This window comes from Mustelus asterias, chromosome 15 (genome assembly GCF_964213995.1).
Source record: "Mustelus asterias chromosome 15, sMusAst1.hap1.1, whole genome shotgun sequence".
Taxonomy (NCBI): domain Eukaryota; kingdom Metazoa; phylum Chordata; class Chondrichthyes; order Carcharhiniformes; family Triakidae; genus Mustelus; species Mustelus asterias.
The window spans coordinates 40,025,834-40,048,853 of NC_135815.1; the positions used below are offsets into that span (position 1 = coordinate 40,025,834).

General features: G+C 42.8%; 1 protein-coding gene across 3 annotated transcripts in view; it reads left to right on the forward strand.

The window, feature by feature from the left end:
• The window catches only part of LOC144504472 (tyrosine-protein phosphatase non-receptor type 14-like), a 232,481-nt gene that overhangs the window by 134,438 nt on the left and 75,023 nt on the right, over positions 1–23,020 (forward strand). For all 3 annotated transcript variants that reach the window (XM_078229792.1, XM_078229794.1, XM_078229793.1), the window contains one exon: positions 20,504–20,601. In XM_078229792.1, coding sequence (XP_078085918.1) covers positions 20,504–20,601 — 98 coding nt within the window. The remainder of the gene's footprint in view (positions 1–20,503; positions 20,602–23,020) is intronic.

Sequence of the window (23,020 nt, forward strand, 5' to 3'; positions counted from 1 at the left end):
GTTCTCAGCCAGTCACAGCATCATTATTGCACCTCCAGCTTGCGTTGCTCCCTCCTCCATCCAAACCAACAGTCCACACAGCCTTCACACTGGGGCTGCTGGCTGTCCTTCACTTCAGGCACTTGGGCCCTCCTGCTTTCACAGCCTGCCCACCGCCCCTAGTTGGGTGGCTAACATGAAAGTGGCCTACCAATTGGCTGGCCCATAAAATAAGTGGACGTGCTAACGAAATGAGTGATGTCGGGACCAGGAAATGTTCCCAATGTTGGGCCTTGGCACTCATAGCAAAACCCAGTCTGTGTTTTCCCCTCTTCAGCATACCAAGCCAGTGAATGTACAGGAATAGAGCAGAGATTTTGCACATCGTGTTAATTAAAAGCAGCTGCGACTCTCTGGTGAGTTAAGCAGATGAAAGTATGTGGTTGAAAAGGTTGGTTTCAAAATATTATGTAAGCAGATAAAACTATGTATTTTTGTCTCATTCTGCCAGGAGTTTGTATATACATATCTAAATATTTGGACTAGCTTGGCATTGCATGTACAGTGTTGATCAGAAGAGCATTGTTCCTGCTACTACTGTTGAGGTTAGTGTTGAAATTATTGCTGAAAACATGTTGTGTTTTGGCTAGTACAGCTGATTTTTGATAAAGTTTTTGCCAATTACTGGGAGGATTTGTTGGTCCTTGCTGCAGCAGAGTGCAGCCCATGGGTTTAGCAGTAATGATTTAAAGTTCAGTTCAGTCCGTGAGCAAGACTGAATATTCCTTTTTTCTCAGAACATCTGACCCCAGATATTTTATATTGACAATCTCTCACCCCCCCCCCCCCCCCCAACAGCCCACCGGTGGCCAGCAGTGGGATCTTCCAGCCCTACCAGCTGTCAACGTCAGTGGGTTTTCTTGTTGTTCACACCCTCCGCTGTCAGGAAACGGGGGTCACCTTTGGTGAGACCAGAAAATCCTATCGGTGGGGATGGCTGGAAAATTCCAGCAAACGCCGCAGGGGATGCAGTGCACCAGCCAAACGTCCATTGCCTTTCAGCGGGACTGGAAAACCCCAGCGGCAGGCAAGAGCCCAGTCTCTCACAGTTGTTCATAAGACATATGTTGTGTGAGTTGATGTTATTAAACGGTGAACACACAAAAGCATCAGGTTAAGGTTTGCAGTTCACCTATCCCACCGAATGTGCTGCTGCTGGCACACAAAGTATGTAGGAGCTGCATTACAATTGGAATGGCTTAAGGAAAAGCGATCCTTTTCATTTCATGTCAGTCGCTTGCATGTTCTTTAATTCTTCACCCCCCCCCCCCCCCTCCTCCCCCCATTAGAGACTGAGTGAGAAGGCAGCAGATGTTCTGTGTTTGAGTACAAGGGGTTCATTTATTTGGAATGACTGATGGGGAAGTGAAGATAGAATCTCTAGGGCTCCCTTTGTGGAAGGAATGTTGTGTTTTGGACAGGCCTCAGCAGGGGTCTGACATTTGTACTAACTTGCAGTGGGTGAGGGAGAGACAGGTGTGCAGAAACACATGGTCGAGAGTTTCTGTCAGAGAAAGGGCTACTTTGTTTCCACAGTATTTTTTCTCTCTCTAGCGTTGGAGGTCAAAATACTTTCCCAGTTAACAGTGAGTCTTGGAGAGAGCAAGATGGCCTAATCCATTAAACAAAAAGCACAGTTAATTTGTTGCACTCTGATCAATAAAAGCTTTCATTTGTGAAAACCTGATCAGCTTTCATGCTACTCACATTGCTGCCATCTTAGTACACTTGTAAAGGAACATACTCAAGATTAGTGCTCCAAATCTTCTGATCTGGGTTGGAACCGTTGTTTCCGACACTAATTAGTCAGGAAAGTGCTTACTTACCTGGTTATGTTTTAAAAGGATCCAACTTCCGACACAGCATCCTGAAAAATTCCGAGCGCAGGAATCGGTGCAGGGACCTGTGAAGAGAATCTGTGTGGAGAACACACCCACCTCTAATGGCATTAGTTGTTTTATGGTATGTTTAAATGTCCACTTTGAATGTTAGTGGATGAGTGAATGGATGAGATGAGGTAAGTGAGTTGGGGAGATTAGTCAGGTCGGGAGAGTGCTCAGATTGCGGGGCGGTTTCAGATGGTTGGGAAGATGGTTGGTGGAGGGCCTCCGGTGGAGCATTAGTTTTGTAGTTACTCAGATGTTAGACCAGGTTTTAATCTGTTTAGCATTTCCGGGGTAATTATTCGAGTAATAACCCGTGGAACTGTCTGAAGTCTCCAGTTCTATTTCCAAACTGGAGACATTTGCAGAGGATCCCTGGAAGCAGGGGAATTGCCCAGTGGAAGTTGATACTTCCCAGGCAATTTCCATGTAGGTTAGCACGTGGGGACTTCCACAAGGTCCCAATGCACATCTCAATTGTGCATCCAGTGCCTGACCATTCAGAGACTGGAAGATTTGGCACAATATTTTTAAGTATGGTATGAAAAATATAGTGAGCAGTTAAGTAGCAAACACTAAGGATTTTATACTTGCATTATGTAGCGCCAATTTTCAGTTCAGTGTCCAGACCTGGTGTAGGCACGTGCAATGCGATCATCATTGCTGGCCACCATGGGAAGTTAACCCTCATCATGATTCTAATTTGAGAAAGCACCCACCATGATTTTTTTTTTCATTCGTGGGACATGGGTGTCACTGGCTGGCTAGCATTTGTTGCATTTATTGATAGATGTCTCCATTTGCGAGCCTGCTGTTTTTCAAGGTGCTGATGGTGCAGGAGCTAAAGCACGTATGGACCTTGAGCATTTCGGCGGATTTGTTAACAGGAGGCAAAACGTCATTGCCGAGAGGGGCTTTACCAGTCACTCCCCGGGATAAGCAATACGTCAGTAAAAACGTGCACGGAAAAATTGTAAATGCTGAAAAGCAACTTTCAAGAAGCTGGTGCAGTGCCGAAAGAAACAAGCTGGTGACTCCACCCCCTCCCCCCAAAATTAAAAAATAACAATGAATGCTGGCCTCTGCCCAAGGTCATTGCATTGCAGGTGGCTGATCATGTTCAATTCTGTTTTTATTACAAGGAATTCCAAGATTCTTAACGAGTGTTTTGGAGATCATATTTCAAGAAAATGTTTGTGTAGTGGATGGTACTGAACTAGTAAGCTAGTAACCTAGACAGAGACCTGGATTAATAATTCAGGGGCCGGAGTTTGAATTCCAACAGAGCAGTTAGAGAATTTAAATTTAGTTAATTAATTCCATCGGGAATAAAAAAAACCCAATATCAATCTCACTGATATGAAGTGACCGATTTTCATAAACACCCAATTGAGACACTAATATCCATTAGGGAAGGAAACCTACCTTCCATATTCATCTGGTTTTTAATGTAACTCCTGATCCATAACGGTGTGGTTGACTCTTAATTGCGCTGTGAAGTATCCTAGTAAATTACTCAGTTATTACGAGATTGCTACCAAAAAAGTATAATCCACATGGACTGCAGTGATTTGAGTAGGCATCTCACCCCCTCAAGGGCAAGTGAACCAGGGCAATAAATGATGGCCTTGTCAGCAACACCACAGCCCATGAATGAACAGAAAAAAAATGTTAAAGTGTTTGCTGCACCTTAAAATTAACTTTTGGTGTTATTTGAAGTTGAAATCCCAAACCCAGAGGCATATGCATGGCACGCAGGAGCAAGTACTGACACAGTAAATGAATGGAGTGAGTGGGACATTAACTTATTCTGATTTAATTCCATGTGTACCAAAATACATCCACCGCTTGCATTGCAGGAACAAAGAAAAATGTTTTTCCAAGTGGAAAATTTAAAGGTCTCCAAGGGAGGGGACTGTGAAAACCGAGAATAAAAATATCTTTTCCTGGAGGCCTGGTCTTCTCTAAGAATTTTTTTTTCACGTCTTTGATGCAGTAACTCTTCTCCTGAAGTGAAAGATAATCCTGGAAGTGGCTGTTATAAGTTAAGGTAAACTCTTGATTCTTTGAACCATTGGAAGGAACATATAATGGACCGGGTTTTCAGCAGTTGGTTTTAATTTTCTGGCCATTAAGGGCTGTAAATGAAATAAAACAGGCATACCTCCACAAAAGCTTAAATTTTTATTGGTGATACCCAGAAATATTGGCTGTCCCTTTAAAGACTCGATAGGAATCCACCTCATTGCCTTTAAACTCATGGACATGACTCATCTCTCCACCCCGATTTCTAGTCCAAACCTACCCTGATTAATACTGACGTGGAGATGCCGGCGTTGGACGAGCGTGGGCACAGTAAGAAGTCTCACAACACCAGATTAATGTCCAATAGGTTTAGTTGGTAGCATGAGCTTTCGGAGCACTGCTCCTTCATTAGGTGAGTGAAGAGTTGGGTTCACAAACAGGGCATATATAGACACAGACTCAATTGCAAGATAATGGTTGGAATGCGAGTCTCAGCATGTAATCAAGTCTTTACAGGTATGTGAGTGGAGAGAGGGTTAAGCACAGGTTAAAGAGGTGTGAATTGTCTCAAGCCAGGGCAGTTAGTAAGATTTTGCAAGTCCAGGCAAATTGTGGGGGTTACAGGTCGTGTGACGTGAACCCAAGATCCCGGTTGAGGCCGTCCTTGTGTGCGGAACTTGGCTATCAGTTTCTGCTCGGCGATTCCATGTTGTCATGTATCTTGACGGCCGCCTTGGAGAACGCTTACCCGAAGATCGAAGGCTGAATGCCCTTGACTACTGAAGTGCCCCTGGACAGGCGGACACGCTGGGATCGTTTAAGACTTATCTAGATAACCACATGAACAGACTGGGAATAGAGGGATACAAAAGAATGGTCTAGTGGGCACATGAACGGCGCAGGCTTGGAGGGCCGAAGGGCCTGTTCCTGTGTTGTATTCTTTGTTCTTTGAAGGGAACAATCCTGCCTGGTGGTTGTCGTGGGATGTCCATTCATCCGTTGTCATAGCGTCTGCATAGTCTCGATGCACTGTAGCCGGGACATCCTTTCCTGCAGCATATCAGGTAGGCCACATTGGCTGAGTCGCAAGAGTATGCGCTGTGTACCTGGTGGATGGTGTTCTCAAGTGAGATGATGGCATCCGTGTTGATGATCCAGCACGTCTTGCAGAGGTTGCTGTGGCGGCGTTGTGGTTGCTGTTCTCCAGAAGGCTGGGTAGTTTGCTGCAAACAATGGTCTGCTTGAGGTTGCGAGGTTGTTTGAAGGCAAGTAGTGGGGTCGTGGGAATGGTCTTGGTGAGCTGGTCGTCTTCATCAATGACACGTTGAAGGCTCCGAAGAAGATGTCGTAGCTTCTCTGCTCCAGGGCCCTCGTAAGAACAGGATATGGCGCTCAACTCATCGATCGACAGATCCGATGCGCCACAGTGAAAAACCGCACTGACCTCCTCAAGACAAACACGGGACCTGGCCAACAGAGTACCCTTCGTTGTCCAGTACTTCCCCGGAGCAGAGAAGCTACAACATCATCTTTGGAGTCTTCAACATATCGATGAAGACGAATATCTCGCCAAAGCCATCCTCACACCTCCACTACCTGCCTTCAAACAACCACGCAAGCTCAAGCAGACCATTGTTCGCAGCAAACTACCCAGCCATCAGGAGAACAGCGACCATGGCACCACACAACCCTGCCACTGCAACCTCTGCAAGACGTGCCGGATCATCGACATGGATGCCATCAGCTCACATGAGAGCACCATCCACCAGGTACACGGTACATACTCATGCGACTTGGCCAATGTTGTCTACCTGATAGGCTGCAGGAAAGGATGTCGCGAGGCATGCTACACCGGCAAGACCATGCAGATGCTACGACAACGGATGAATGGGCACCGCTCGACAATCACCAGGCAGGAGTGTTCCCTTCCTGTCGGGGAACACTTCAGCAGTCAAGGGCATTCAACCTCTGATCTTCGGGTAAGCGTTCTCCAAGACACACGACAATGCAGAATCGTCGAGCAGAAACTGATATTTCCGCACACGAGGACGGCCTCAACCAGGATCTTGGATTCATGTCACACTACCTGTAACCCCCAAGATTTGCCTGGACTTGCAAAATATTACTAACTGTCCTGGCTTGAGACAGTTCACACCTCCTTTAACCTGTGCTTAACCCTCTCTCCACTTGCACTGTCTGTACTTGTAAAGATTTGATTAAGACTCGCTTTCCAACCATTATCTTGCAATTGAATCTGTGTCTACATATACCCTGTTTGTGAACCCAACTCTCCACTCACCTGATGAAGGAGCAGCGCTCCGAAAGCTCGTGCTACAAAAGAAACCTGTTGGACTTTAACTTGGTGTTGTGAGACTTCTTACTGTCTGACCGTGACAGTAATAATCAGTAAGTGGCAAATTGAGCATTGTTAAGACCTCCCTAAGGTGGATACTGCATTGAAATGACAGCCTTGTTTACTGCAGCTGAGAATTGGTAGGACTTTGCCTACATGTTGAACTGTTTGGCACTTAGGAAGCTTGTTGCTGATTTTCTTCAATTCTGCAACAAAAACAGGCCAAGGAATTCGCATCAGAATCCGCCTACATACCAGCCCCAAATGCTCAGTCATCCATCAGAATGGTTGATCAACATGGCTGTCTCCCGCTAGTCATAATAATAGTTCATGATTCCAGTAAGTCTTTTGCAGACAGCATGGGGAAACAAGCATAAGAAGGCCTATGCAACTCTAACAATTATGATGGAGGTGGTTGGTGGGCGTCCTGAAGTTCTGTTTTAAAGGATTGAACATCTCTGCTGAAGCTCTGCAATAAGCACAGCTGGAGTTTCCAGGAACACTTGTAACTCGTTGCACTCTGTGTATCATTGCAAAGGGGAGAAAGACTTGTTCCTTTCAGAAGGTGAGAACTTTTTGGTTCAAGTTCTGTGCTACTAAAAGGGCATGGAATAAAACAGCCAGCATTTAGGGAAAACGTGCAACAACTTATTGTCCAGTGAGGTCCGTGAATAAAATTGACACATCAAAAAAAAATCACTTACGAAGTCCTTTACTGTCAAACATTTCAATCGTTTCCTTCTTAAGACAGAATATTTCTGTTACTCGCTACCAAGATCCAAAAAAGTTAATAAGCACACACAAAATAAACTCCGAGGTCTGTGTGTTCAACCAGTGTATGTTATACACAAAAGTAATAGACAAAAGGTACCATCAGAATTGTTCACTATTTATAACCACTACCTAACAATGTGTCCCTTTTGTGGCTGCTAAACGACTTCCTGAAATGCCTAGTAAACTACCGCTATAAGATGCGCCCTGAGTGAGATGAGGTTAATTGATAGGTGGCTGAAATGTTCTTCGGAGCTTTTGAACTTGAGGGGACTCTTATATAAGTAAAGCAACTGTCCCAGTTGGGAACCAGCTTCTGTCCTTTCTCTTGGATCAGCAAAGGATGCAAGAAAGGATGTCCCTTTCTCTTGGATCAGCAAAGGATGCAAGAAAGGATGTCCCGAGGCATGGTACATTGGGGAAACTATGCAGACGCTGCGACAACGGATGAATGAACACCGCTCGACAATCACCAGGCAAGACTGTTCTCTTCCTGTTGGGGAGCACTTCAGCGGTCACGGGCATTCGGCCTCTGATATTCGGGTAAGCGTTCTCCAAGGCGGCCTTCGCGACACACGACAGCGCAGAGTCGCGGAGCAGAAACTGATAGCCAGGTTCCGCACACACAAGGACGGCCTCAACCGGGATATTGGGTTTATGTCACACTATTTCACATAAATATTTCTGCTTTTTTCCTCCTGAGTCTTTATCATGCGATCCTAGAATCAGAATTTATGTCACACTATTTGTAACTCCCACAGTTGCGTGGACCTGCAGAGTTTCACTGGCTGTCTTGTCTGGAGACAATACACATCTTTTTAGCCTGTCTTGATGCTCTCTCCACTCCCATTGTTTTGTTTCTTAAAGACTGGATTAGTTGTAAGTATTCGCATTCCAACCATTATTCATGTAAATTGAGTCTGTGTCTTATAAGTTCTGTTTGTGAACAGAATTCCCACTCACCTGAAGAAGGGGCTCAGAGCCTCGAAAGCTTGTGTGGCTTTTGCTACCAAATAAACCTGTTGGACTTTAACCTGGTGTTGTTAAACTTCTTACTGTGTTTACCCCAGTCCAACGCCGGCATCTCCACATCAGCAAAGGATGCCAGACAAATGTTTTAAGCTCAGTTATGCATAGGAATCAAAAGGGGCCTTAAGAAACAAGCTGGCTGTCTGGAGCAATGTCTGTGACCATTTGTCGCAGCTCACTGTTGCTGGGGACAGGCTTTGAGATACCAGTGGTGGATATCAGACCCAATCAAGTCTTTGGATATCTTGTGAAAGTGTCCAATTCAAAGCAATTAATGCTGGTCTGCCATTCTGAGTCACCACTCACTATCGAGGCTGTTTCTGGTTTCTTGATGCTGCACTATTCTCCAGACTGTTGACACCTCCAGGCTGTTCAGCAAATGAGAGACTTTGTGTTGCAGATGTAGGTGGTTGATTTCTCCTCTGCGCCTATATTCCCAATCATATACACGGAAACTCTTTGCCGCTGTTGCCATGATACTGATTAACCCTTTATTGTCATTCCTTCTGAAGTCTGGAATCCTAAAACCTTGGACCCAAAGCACCTCATTGGAAGTATTCATTTTCCTGTCCACCATAGTGGAACGTCACTCTTGTCTTTTTCTATTCCCAAACCTTCACACACATGAATGTTTTAACATTGTGATGCTGCTTCTATACTTCAGCAGTTCTTTGCATGGTGGAGATTTCACTCCTCTTCCAGCTCCCTCTATACTGTCCAAATGTAGGTTATGTGCTTTCTTGTCATCAGTCTCCAACAGTCACTTTTCTGGTCCTTATTTCTTTCAAAAGGATTTCCACAGATATAATTGGAAACGTGTAGGGCAGAAAGAAATCTTGCACTGCTGACACCCTGCTGACAACCTGACATAGCGGTCAGTCCTAACTTCAGCTCTTAAAACAGTTGCAGCATGTTAAGTGCTGCAGTACTAAATTTCCTTCCCACACAATGGCAGTAAACCTATGAGGCATGGTATTGCCACCCCAGGCCTGCTCGATGGAGCAAATGAAAACCCTTTGGAACAGAAAATGCTGGATGAGTGCTGGCCTTACCTGGCAGTAGCCTGTTGAAAGGAAAAAAATCCAGACCAATAACATTATGCTACAGTTGGACTTTGAAAGCAAATTTGATGAACAACTGGGCAATAGTAACCATAATATTAGATGTCAGTTATCAGTAAAACTAAAGGGACTGAAAATCCATTGATAGTTCTACACTCCAAAAATGTTAACTTTACTAAAATGGTGGAAGACTTGAATCAGGTCATCGCCATTGAATCACCACTTTTAGGTTGGGATAATACAAATACCTTACTATAATTTGAATATTTTTAAAGAAATCATATTAAAGCACAAGGAAACCATATAGCCCAAAATTTTCTTGATCAAATTAATGCTGAAATTTACACTGATCTTGCCAAAGGAAACCTTTGCTTAAATTTCCTGCAGAACTTATTTCATTATGACAAAACATAAAGGCTTGAATTCTCTGACCTCACCCATGGCTGGGATTCTCTGATCCCACTGCAGTGAATGGAGTTTTGGCTGAGGGCCAAATTCTCCATTCTCATTGGCAGCGGTGGCAGGGCGAATGAGATTGGAGGATTCCGGCCAAAAATTACCCTAAAACAAGTACAGCTGCAGTGTCGCACGTAGAGATAAAAGTCATGGACTACTGTTCTCTCATGGCATCTCGCTCTGAGCCTTTTGTCTCTGCTATCCTTCTTTCTCTTTTTCATTATTATGTAGGACAGAAATATGTCCATCGGAAAGGCATTCCAGCTGTTTAGTCCTTCTCAAAGTGTGGGAAAGATGGAGACCAGGGAAAAAATTCAGGTGCGGGTTTTTCAATAAAAAAAACAGTGCAAATTTCAGTGACAAAACATCAACACAAAATATTGTGAAGAAAGTAATTATTAAACTTTCAGTTACATACTGTACTACATTTAATAAATGGGTGTATATCTGTGCTAGCTAATTACTGGCATAAATGCAAACACTCTTGTAAACTGCACTTTTGCCCGGGTGGGGTGCAGAGCTTTGTAAATGGCTGAGAGAATTAGGCAAACATATCGTGGAAGTGAAGTAAAAATGTGAAGGAATTCAGAGGTGGCAAGGTTCCAGCATAAAGGTATGTTCGTGCTGACAGATTATTTCAGTTTGATATTATGGAGGTCATTGGAGCTTGCATATATGTTACTCAAGGGTAGAACTAGATTAAGTGCCAGGTTTTTCCATAGAACCATAGAAAATTACAGCTCAGAAACAGGCCTTTTGGCCCTTCTTGTCTGTGCCGAACCATTTTATGCCTAGTCCCACTGACCTGCACTTGGACCATATCCCTCCACACCCCTCTCATCCATGAACCCATCCAAGTTTTTCTTAAATGTTAAAAGTGACCCCGCATTTTTTTCCTGGGGGAACAATAAATAGATCAATGGAGCAAGTTTCCATTTCATGCAATGAATTTGTATTTGCTCCATACCTTCTGCTAGGGCAGAGACAAAGAGATATGACATTTCATAGTGGGTCACCCAAAGTTATAGAAACATAGAAGATAGGAGCAGGAGAAGGCCATTTGGCGCTTCGAGTTTGCTCCGCCATTCATTAAGCTCATGGCTGATCATCCAACTCAATAGGCACAACATCGTGGGCCGAAGGGTCTGTTCTGTGCTGTACTGTTCTATGTTCTAATAGCCTAATCCTGCTTTCTTCCCATAACCTTTGATCCCATTTGCCCCAAGTGCTGTATCCAGCCACCACCTGAATACATTCAATGTTTTGGCATCAACTACTTCCTGTGGTAATGAATTCCACAGGCTCACCACTCTTTGGGTGAAGAAATGTCTCCTCACCTCCATCCTAAATGGTCTACCCTGAATCCTCAGACTGTGACCCCAGGTTCTGGGACTCCCCCACCTTCGGGAACATCCTCCCTGCATCTATCCTGTCTAGACCTGTTAGAATTTTATAAGTCTCAAAACAATTCTAACCTAGTCAATCTCTCCTCATACATCAGTCCCGCCATCCCCAGAATCAGCCTGGTAAACCTTCGCTGCACTCCCTTGAGACCAAGAACATCTTTCCTCAGAAAAGGAGACCAAAACTGCACACAATACTCTAGGTGTGGCTTCACCAAGGCCATGTATAGTTGCAACAATACATCCCTGCTCCTGTACTCGAAACCTCTCGCAATGAAGGCCAACATGCCATTTGCCTACTTTACTGCTTGCTGCACCTGCATTCTTGCCTTCAGTGACTGGTGCACAAGGACACCCAGGTCCCGCTGCACACTCCCCTCTCCCAATTTACAGCCATTCAGGTAGTAATCTGCCTCCTTGTTTTTGCTTCCAAAGTGAATAACCTCACACTTATCCAAATTATGCTGCATCTGCCATTGATTAGCCCACTCACCCAATCTGTCCAGATCATTCTGAAGGATCTCTGCATCCTCGTCATAGTTCACCCCCCCCCGCCCCACCCAACTTGGTATCATCTGCAAACTTTGAGATGTTACATTTTGTTCCCTCATCGAAATCATTAATATATATTGTGAGCACCGATCCCTGTGGCACCCTACTAGTTACTGCCTGCCAATTTGAAAAGCACCCATTAATTCCAACTCTTTGTTTCCTCTCTGCCAACCAGTTTTCTATCCATCTCAATACACTTCCTCCAATCCCATGCGCTTTAATCTTGCACGATAATCTCTTGTGCAGGACTTTGTCAAACGCTTTCTGAATGTCCAAATATACCACATCTACTGGTTCCCCCTTGTCAACTCTACTGGTTACATCTTCAAAGAATTCCAACAGATTTGTCAAGCATGATTTCCCCTTCATCAATCCATGTTGACTCTGTCTGATCCTGTCACTGCTTTCTAAATGCTCTGCTATAAAGTCTGTGGTAATGGATTTGAGAATTTTCCCCACCACCGATGTTAAGCTTACTGGTCTATAATTCCCTGTTTTCTCTCTACCTCCCATTTTGAATATTGGAGTGACATTCGCTACCCTCCAATCTGCAGCGACTGTTCCAGAGTCTATTGAATCCTGGAAGATGATCACCAATGCATTCACTATTTCTAGAGCCACTTCCTTAAGTACTCTGGGATATAGATTATCAGACCCTGGGGATTTATCCACCTTCAATCCCATCAACTTTCCCAGTACCATTTTTCTGCTAATATTGATCACCCTCAGTTCTTCTCTCTCTCTAAATCTTGCATTCTCCAACATTTCTGGCATCTGATTTGTGTCCTCTTTTGTGAAGGCAGAAACAAAGTATGTATTCAGTTGCTCAACCATTTCTTTGTCCCCTATTATACATTCCCCAGTTTCTGTCTGTCGGGGACCTACATTTGTCTTCACCAACCTCTTTCTCTTCACATATCTATAGAAACTCTTAGTGTCAGTCTTTATGTTCCCTGCAAACTTACTTTCGTACTGTATTTTCCCCTTCTTAATCAATCCCTTAGTCCTTCTTTGCTGAATTGTAAACTGCTTCCAATCCTCAGATCTATTATTTTTCTTGGCCAATCTGTATGCTTCTTCCTTAGATCGAATTCTCTCTCTAATTTCCTTTGTAAGCCATGGATTGGCCCTCTTACCCATTTTGCTTTTGTGCCAGACGGGAATAAACAGTTGCTGCAGTTCCCCCATGCGTTCCGTGAATGTTTGCCATTGTCTATCTATTGTCATCCCTTTAAGTAACTCTCCCCAATCTGTCAAGGCCAACTCATGCCTCATATCCTCATAGTTTCCTTTATTAAGATTCAGCACCCTAGTCTCCGAATCAACTACTTCACTCACCATCTTGATAAAAAATTCTATCATGTTATGGTCACTCATCCCCAAGGGGTCTCGTACAGCTAGATTAGCAATGATTCCCTTCTCATTACGCAGTACCCAGTCTAAGATGGCCTGCCCTCTAGTTGGTTCCTCCACAGATGAAACAAGAAAACTATCCTGTATACACTCTAAGCATTCCTCCTCTACGGTATTGTGGCTAATTTGATTTGCCCAATCAATGTGCAGATTAAAGTCACCCATGATCACTGATATTCCCATATCACATGCATCTCTAATTTCATTATATAAATCATGGTCAATGTACTGGATTAGGTGTATTGTATAAAGGGGGTGAGCGAATAATTTACAGATATCAAACTGTTTGTGGATGAGAGATGCTTATGGCATCAGGAACGTGTGGGGATATTTCGGTGGACCAGCTGGCGTGTTAATGTCCACCGTTGTCATATGTTCCCATTAGAGCCCTTGTGTTGTGTTTGTGAATACGGTGTGTAAAGGAGCTCAAAATTACTCTACACATCAGGAAGACTTTGTTAATTTTTTTTATTGCTGGGCACCAATTCTGAACCAGAGCCCATGTGTCCACATGTAAGCGGAAACTCAATGTGTGCTTAAGTGCAGAACTCCCCGAATTACAAGACATCCTGGAACAGCCTAGGGAGAAGGCCGAAGGCAGCAAAAAGCAACACTACTTGTCAGTGAATTGATGCATGCGGCTGGGACTCTGGAAAGGCTCAGAGTGGGCATCAAAAACTATTGGGTGGAATGTTGATTAGGCAGGAGTACCAGGCACTCAGCTTAAAAAGTAATGACATTGCTCCCCCCCACCCCTCACCCGGCCCAGAGCATAGCTGATCAACACATCAGATGTTGAAAGCCAACTCAGACACTCAAGGTGCAGAAGCAGATTAGAAAGAAATTTTAAGACAGCACCACTTCCAGTAATGGTACAGTGCTTTACCATGAGAATCCTTTTAATGTTGGAATGGCTTGGGTTTGAGGGCAACAAATTTAATTTCAAGTGTGCCTTTCTGGTGTTGGGAAGCTTCCTGCTGGGAGTATAAATCCATAAACTTTCTTCTTATATTAGTTTGCTTTCCAGAATGCGTGTGGTGCAGTATTCCCTTCCCCACATTGGTGGTATAATCTTTCAAAGCACAAGGCAATGTAAATTGCATCGGCTGAAATCAGCAGTGCCAGCACTTGGCGCAGACGGGGGAAACTGATCACAAATGCATCGAATAACGAAGAACATTAAATGACTCTCTTTAATGCAATCATTAAAATTGCAAAACCCATGCTTTAATAAACAGCCTACAAAGTTCTCACTGGCTAAGCTGGGACATAATATCAAAAGCATTTATAGCAAATCAAATTGTTCCAAATTAGGTTTTGAAAACTTCTCAAACTTCAAAACGTAACAATTGACACCCAGAAATAGAATAATAATAAAAGATGCATTCTTCATGATATGTATGGAAATTTTGAACTACTCTGCCCATTATATTTTCCAAATTGGCACTGCCAATTTCAATTGGTGCAATTAGTATTGATGCTATAATCTTTCAAAACACCACAAGACCGTGTGGAGGAGAGAATGCCCTGCAATGCATAATTTGGGCAGGAAATTAATACAAGAGGAAATATAATGAATTTACACTCTCAGCAAGAAGCTTCTTAATATCAGGAATGCACATTTTAACACTCACATTATACAGTTACTGTGTAATATATATTCTGTTCTGCCCTGTCCTGGTTAAAACCATCGTCTAAAGTTCAATTTAATATAGAATTGTGGATAGCTGATTGTTAAAATGCTGCCATTTAACCATTGCTCTTCGTGACATTATAAACCTGAATAAGACTGAAATTTAGTCTATTTAGAACGTCTATAAATGTCTAGGGTTGAACTAATGCCTTGAATTGGCTGCTTAATGTTTTCTGTTACATGGCCATCATGCTGAGCAAGACAGCATTACTTGGAATAATAAAAATATGTACTGTTTAACTTGAACATTTACGGCACTATATGATGTACATGTCAGTAGTGAAGGGGAAGATGGTAATAGAATGTTTTGAAGTGCCTTCTTTTCCTTCCCCGACCCAAGACGAATGGAGAAAAAAATTGCTTCTTTTGGTATAATGAACAATCTGCCATGTTGACTTTTTTAACTTTAGTAAACATATTTGCTTTTCTTGTACAGGATTGCGATTTCCTCTTAGTTGACTCCCTCTCCCGCTACTATTGACAACAGGGGGTAACCAGCTACCTTTCTGCAAGATTCTGATCTGAGTGCTAAAATGCATGCCAGATCCTTGATATTGGATGCTAACCTGCTCCCCTGTACCTCATGTCAGTTTTTTTCTTTTTGCTGCTCTGAACCAGAAACTTAGAGATAAGCGAGTGTAAGCCAGGGATACAACTTCTGTTTTTCCTCCTCTAACATACTATATAACTTTGTTTTGAAAAAGTACTTTGTGGCAGCTACTAAATCAAATTTTAAAAATAAATTAATTTAATTAGAGGGAATACTTGTGCAGAAATGGTTGCATTCTTTTGAAAGCTTGAATATGCCCAGTAAACAGCTTAATGTGACATTAAAGTTATAAAGTTAAAGAGCTGGTATCAGCAGACTAATGAAAGCTGAGAAGTATATTATCCTGCAGTATAAAAGTGGAGAAGCCTCCCAGCTATGGACCTCACCCCCTCTGTTTGCCATATGAGGAGGAGGATGAGAGCTTAGTAATTACAGCTTTGTTCAGGCATGTTATCAGGACCCTGTCAGTCATGTATGTAAATATTAGCCAAGGACATCATCCTTAAACCAAGATTCTGATTAGCAACTAAAACACCAGGGCTTTGTTTGGGGAATGTCTTGTGTACTTTTTGAATACTTCGCATTCAGTATGTTGTGACAGCTTCATACCACTTTTATGAGGTCTTTTTGACTTTGTGTTTAAGGGAGTTATCCTTGCTAAGAGATTACAATCTGCTTCAAAAGGTTATCGGCCCAGATTTTGTAGTTATAATAATGGCAAAATTGCCAATGAATGCCATCATTACTCTGTGAAACTGACAGCAACTTCTAGCATACTAACCTGTACAGTAAACTACAGAAATCCAGAAGTTGCTGTCAGTGATTCCCTGCTCCCCAACTGGATACACGGTTCAGATCCTTGAAAGTTGAAATTATCAATAATTTATACACTATAATTAGACTCCGATATCACATTCCTCAGAGGATTCAATGAGTAAACAAGTCGGTGGAACTTTGCCATGCCTATGGCATAAGTGCTGTATGAATGGTGAACTTAAAAAATGACCCAGGGGTCTTAATAGACTCGACCCTCTAAATTGCCACAGAGCAGCAATCAATCAAACAAATATAATGTTGAAGTCCGTAAGCAAACTTCAGAGATACTCGCCAGAGAAAATGACGATCAAACAGAATAATCCTCTAGTTATAGCATTCAGCTCTGGTCCCCAAGGCAAGATGTAGACATTCTTGCACTGGAAGCAGTCCAGAGAGCCACAGTGCAAATTCCTCATGTCTGAGCATGAGGAAAAAAACATGTACAAAATGACATGTCAGCAGTGAATGCAGGTGACTGAGAGGTGATTTTATGGAGCATATAGGATGGTAAAAGGTTGTACCAGAAAACTACTTACATTTACATTGGAGAGAGGATAAAGCAGCATTTATTCAAACAGATACAATACAAATCTGCGCCTAATGTCAAGTGGTTCATACAAGGTTATCCATAGATTAAACTCCAGGTAGAACAATTGAAGTGAAAACTTTGAGGCAACCAACTATTTAAATAATCCAATGAGTGAAATAAAAATTCACATTGGATGGATGAACTCGGATGGGACAAATGGCTTCCTTATTGGTCGCTAATATGTGATTTTATGAAACCCTAATTAATGTAACTAATTATCTTAATTTGGAACTAAATTGCTGGGTCAAATCCTGGCATTTTCTCCCTAACAGGACTATGGGTGTACCTACACCACATAGCTGCCTCAGTTCAAGAAGGCAGCTCACCACCACCTTCTCAAGGACTATTCAGGATGGACAACGAAAATGCTGGCCTCACCAGCATTGCCCACGTCCTATGAAAGACTGAGACAAAACAAACAAACATCAGATTATTCACATCAGCCAATCCTGACGAAAGGTCATCTCAACCTGAAATGTTAACTCTATTTATACTCTCCACAGGTGCTGAATATTTGCAGCATTTTTTGTTTTAATTTCAGATTCCCAGCATCCACAGTGCTTTGCTTTTGTTCAGCTGATCCTGCTGCGCCCTCAATTGTGCATTTTAATTCTGGAGTGTTCCTCTCTAATGCAGACATTTTCATTGTCCTTTAATTGTTGCAGTGTACTGTCACAAAGAAATGTGCGTACATTAGAAAAGCATCCCATATCTCAGCAGTTGATTCTAACAGACTAGCCTCCAAATCTGGAGGAAAGGTTGTTTGCTTGACTTTGTTGAAAGGTGGAATTGTTATTCAGTCTGTAAAAATGTAAGAAATGCTCTGTTTTCTGGTCAAAAAAAAGTCCAACAATGCAGGTGCATTGGATCAGTGGTACAATATTTGCTCAGTAGTGAATAAATAACTCCTCAAAAATTCCCGTTTAAATTGTGAGAAATTCCAAACCATAATATATCTTCACAACAGAATTATCGACATTAAAGTCTATGCGCACAGCTGCTTTCTGTGTGCTGATTTACACCCATTGTTATTTCTTGAACGTTATTTCCTACAGTCACTGAATTGCTTTTGAAAAAGTGAGTACTGACTTCTTGCTGTTAAAATTCTGCCGGTATTATGATAAAAAGCATGTCTTGTAGCTGAATGATGTAGAAGCAAAGTGTCTGAAACTCATATTTTCACCCCTGCTGCAGAAAACTGTGGTCATCTCCTGAGTCTTGTCCATTCACATGTTCGGATTTGAAATCCTCATTCACATTCTCAAATCACTCCATTGCCAAGCCCCTCTCTAACTTCTCAGCCCTTCCCTGCTTACATCTTCCATTCTTACAAATCTGCTTTAGGTGAGTCCTTACACCCCTTGCCCCACTCCTACAAAGAACAGGAGACAACAGGAATAGTCCCTTCAGCCCACTAAGCCTGCAACCGATACGCTGTTTCTGTCCCTCTGTTTGTCTCCCGTTCACTTGTCTATCAAGATGCACTTTGCTAATGTGCTTATTTCCACCATCCCCAGTGGCAGTGCATTTCAGGCACCCACCACCCTGTGTGTGACAATCTTTACCTGCACATGTCCCCTAAACTTACCACCTCTCACCTTAAACCTGTGCCTCCTTGTACATGACCCTTCCACCCTGGAAAAAAGCCTCTGACTATTCACTCTATCTATGCCTCTCATAATTTTGTGGACTTCAGGTCATCCCTCAGCCTCCATCTTTTCACTATCTGTGGAAGTGTCTTTAGACATCTTGACCCCACGTTCTGAAACTTTCTCCTTAAATCTCTTTACCTTACTGCATTTCCTCACAAATTAAAACTCCTTCTTAAAACTGACCTCTTCCACAATGGCTTTCAGCAGGATAAGGACATGATGTTTCATTTAACCTTTTTATAATAAACTTGGAGACTGATTGATGAATAACATATCCAGCTGTAAAGTAACATCCTGTTGTAAAGTTAATATCAGAGGACCATCTGCTTATTTTTCTTTAATTTCTAATTGTGCTAACTGACAATACAGTTCAAGATTGACTGTAAACTGCCAAAGAGTAATGTATTTTCATTAACTAGGAAGAAACTGAACCTGCATAATCAAGACATTGATTTCAGAAAGTGTAACCAATCTTGCATTCATATCACATGGGCTGACAATTGTGCAACTCAGTAGTATTTATGTTGTTGTTCTGTGGTTGGAAAAGTTAATGCACCAGTGGCAGGTTATAGTATGTGTGGTAACTCTTGGTGACAACAATCTACGAAAGCACATTTCCACAGTATTGGCAATGTCCAGCTACAACATGGTAAATATGTTATAGCAATGTGGTGGCATATTGCATAGTCTTGGCAGGCAACCATCAACATACACAAATATGGGTGCAAATGGTCTCACTGTAAACTTAGACCTGAAGGTTATACTTGTTTCAGATACTTATGCCACTTCTTGGGGGGAAAAAATGTCCTCTTTGCTCCGATCTTGTTTTAAGATTTATTTACGAGTAAATATTCAGTGACAGAGAGGACTCGATTGTTTATTCAGTTTGGGCACTGAGTATTTACATGAATGTTCCAAAATCACACCCACTCGTTTTTCCTTAGTCTTTCTCCCATCTTCTGAAGACCGTGACCTGTGGTGAGACTAGTAACCATCTGCTACCTTAGCCATGTAACAGTTCCTCTGCCCTCAATCCACACAGGGAATGCCAACAAAATACTGCACCTGCTGCAGATCTCCGATTAAAAACAAAAAGTGCTGGAAAAATGCAGGTCTGGCAGCATCTGTGGAGAGAGAAAGAGAGAGAATTAATGTTTCGAGTCCAATATGACTTTTTCCAAAATTATGGGAGTTACAAATATAGTGGGTTTTATGCTGTTGAAAAATGGTCAGGCAACTTTTCACAATGTGGTCTCCTTTACATTGGGGAGACCAAACACAGATTGGGACTGCTTTGTGAAATACCTTTACTCAGTCCGCAAGCACGACCCTAACTTCCTGTCGCTTGTCGTTTCAGCATCGTCCGCCCGTGTCACATTTCTGTCCCCTGCCTGCTGCCATGTTTCAGTGAGGCCCAAGATAGCCTTCAGGAACAGCTCCGCAGCTTCCGATGAGACACTTTTACAGCCTCCTGGACTCAACATTAAGTTCAACAAGTTCAGGCCATGAACCTCGTCCTCCATTTTGATTCCCCCCCCCCCCCCAACTACCAGTCTGTATCATGTTCCCATGTTTTTGCTTTCAGACATCGCTGACCTTTATTCTGCTATTAACATCTACTCTAGACCAATGTCTTGTTTCTTTACTACTGCCACTTGCACCCCCCTTGTTTTTTTGTTCCATGACAACTTTGTCATTTAAACTCTCCCATCCTCTGTCTCTGAACTTCCTTTTTGTTCCACCTGACTCTCCCCCCTTTATCAACGGCATAACAGTCCATCACATTTCTACCTCCCTTCAGTTCTGACTAAGAGTCATATTGCACTCAATGTTAACTCTGTTCCCTCTCCACAGATGCTGCCAGACTAGTTGACTTTTTTCCAACACTTTGCTTTTTCATTAGGGAATGCCATTATATATAAACGCACACATTTTTCTGCAGGGTCTGAGGAGTTCAGGAGCAGGAGCGCTGTCTGCTTCTCTTTGCCCTCCTTTCCTAGGCCAGTGGCACTGAGGCCAATTATACTGGCAAACAAGATGAAACCCAGTTTCACAGAATAACTTGGAGATCAAAAGTATCTTCATGGTTCCATAGGGAAAGTCTTACAAGCAGTTAGCCTACCTTATTCCTTGCTGTTACTTTGCCTTATTTACTGATTTGTTGGTTAAATAAAATGGATCGGCACCACTTGACAATGCTCTTCTGCACTCGTTTCAGGTATCAGTATTATCTTCAAGTAAAGAAAGATGTGCTCGATGGACGGCTTCCTTGTACGTTGGAACAAGGCATCAGGCTAGCTGGTTTAGCGGTGCAAGGTAAGGGTGTAATTGCAGAATCTTTGCCTTTCTGTTTATGTTGCTCTCAGAAGCTATTGCCCTTGTTTTTACTCTAAGTTTTACACATGCAGCAACGTAAATTCGACTTGAACATTTTGGAATGTGGCCGCTGAATTCCTCTCTGATTCAGCTACATCATCTCCGAAACCAATTCAGGTGGTGACCTGACAGTGGAATAGTGCTCCCTTATAATAGCTGGAACTGACACACTTCACAATATTGTGCTCGTCATTATATACCATAGCCATATTTCTGTTCCCGTCCATTGGAATGAGATCAATCCCTGGGCACATAACCAGTAACAGGATGTTACTAACTGAATGAGCTAGATTATATGCTGAGGGTGGGCTCCCCCACCCTCAATGTAAATTTCATGGTTGAGACCGCCTACACTGCTTGTCCCACTTCCATTTTTCAGACGACAGCCCTGTAATTACGAGGCAGGGCTTCTGCCTGTTTCCAGCAGCAAGTAGTAGGCAGAGCTAAGCAATTCCACAACAAACAAATCGGATCTAAGCTGTGCAATGCTACCACATCCAGCCGGAATGGTGGTGGACAACTAACTCACTGGAGGAGGAGGCTCCACAAATATCCCCATCCTCACTGTTGGAGGAGCCCAGCACATCAATTCAATTGATCAGACTGAAGCATTTGCAGCAATCTTCAGCCAGACGTGCCGAGTGGATGAACCATCTCGGCCTCCTCTGGAGGTCTCCATCATCATAGATGCCAGTCTTCAGCCGATATAATATCAAGAAATGGCTGAAGGCACTGGATGCCGCAAAGTCAATGGACCCTGACAATAATCCAGCAATTATACTGAAGACTTGTGCTCCAAACCTTCCACATCCCTAGTACAGCTGCAACACTGGCATCTACCCTGCAATGTGGAAAATTGCCCAGTTATATTCTACACACAAAAGAAACAGGACAAATCCAACCCAGCCAATTACCATCCCTGTCGCTGTCAAGCGGCACTTGCTTAGCAATAACCTGCTCACTGATGCTCAGTTTGGGTTCTGCCAGGGTCACCCAGCTCCTGACTTCATTATAACCTTTGTTCAAACATGGACAAAAGAGCTGAACTCTAGAGGTGAGGTGAGAGTAACTGCCCTTGACCACATTTGGTCACATTTGACCGAGTTTGGCAACAAGGAGCCCTAGCTAAACTGGAGTCAGTGGGAATCAGGGATAAAACTCTTCACTAGTTGGAATCATACCTGGTGCAAAGTAAAATTGTTGAAAGTCAATTAACTCAGCTTTGAGACATCACTGTCAGAGTCCCTCAGGGTGTGTCCTTGGCTCAGTCATCATCAGCTGCTTCGTCAGTGACTCTCCTTCCATCATAAGGTCAGAAGTGGGTATGTTCAGCAACATTGTGACCCCTCAGATACTGAAGAAGGCCATGTCCAAATGAAGCAAGACTTGGACAATATCCAAGCTTTGGCCTACAAATGGCAACTAACATTCATGCCACACAAGTGCAAGGCAATGACCATCTCGAACAAGAAGTAATGTAACCATCACACCATGACATTCCATCATTACTGTTGCTGAATCCCCTCCGATCCATATCCTGGGGGTTACCATTGGATTAGTGAGTTACATTCAGCAAAAACAGTACTGTTATTCCAAGCTAGTGAGCGGGGACATGTGAATCAACAGAACAGTGTTTACACATTTGTATATTTTTATCTTGACCACAAAGAATTTGAACCTTTTTGTATTTGGAAGTGCCCTACTTTTTGTGGCATGTGATCCAATTGCAGTGAATGGGATTCCTGGCGACTACAAAGTGTGAAACTGTTATATAGGTGTGAACAGACTCAGGAATGTGTACTGCAGCTGTGTTGAGTCTCAGGGCATTTAAGGATTTGGTTTATTGGTTATGGAACAAGAGCTGTATTTGTTAAGACGGTTTATATGAGACTATTTTACAGGAAAGATTTGAAGATGTGGTAAGTTGTAATGTTGACGAACAGTAAATACCAGTTTTAGGTTCAATATGTTTAAACCTTTAAAGTTTACAACAGTGTTGTCCTATTAAGTTGATGGACAAGCTACTGGAATAGCATTTTCCATGCTGGAAAATGACTGCATTTTTGCAACGTGCATTAAGCTTAGTGGAAAGCACTAATCTTAATAGAAAACATCTTAGTACGGGTAAATGTACTTCGGGCATTTATTTACTTAACAAGCACCTACCATCATTCAGTGCAAATCCTTTTCACCAAAGTTTGGAATTGTAGCATGAATTTGTCAGGCGCAGTGCATCTTAATCGAGCTTCTAAGTTTTTGTCCAGCAGTTGTGAGAACTACCTTGACTTAATCAAAGTGAGTGCTTAGCATGCTGACTTGCATGAATCACACCAGATCCATCCCTGTTCCTGCATCCAGA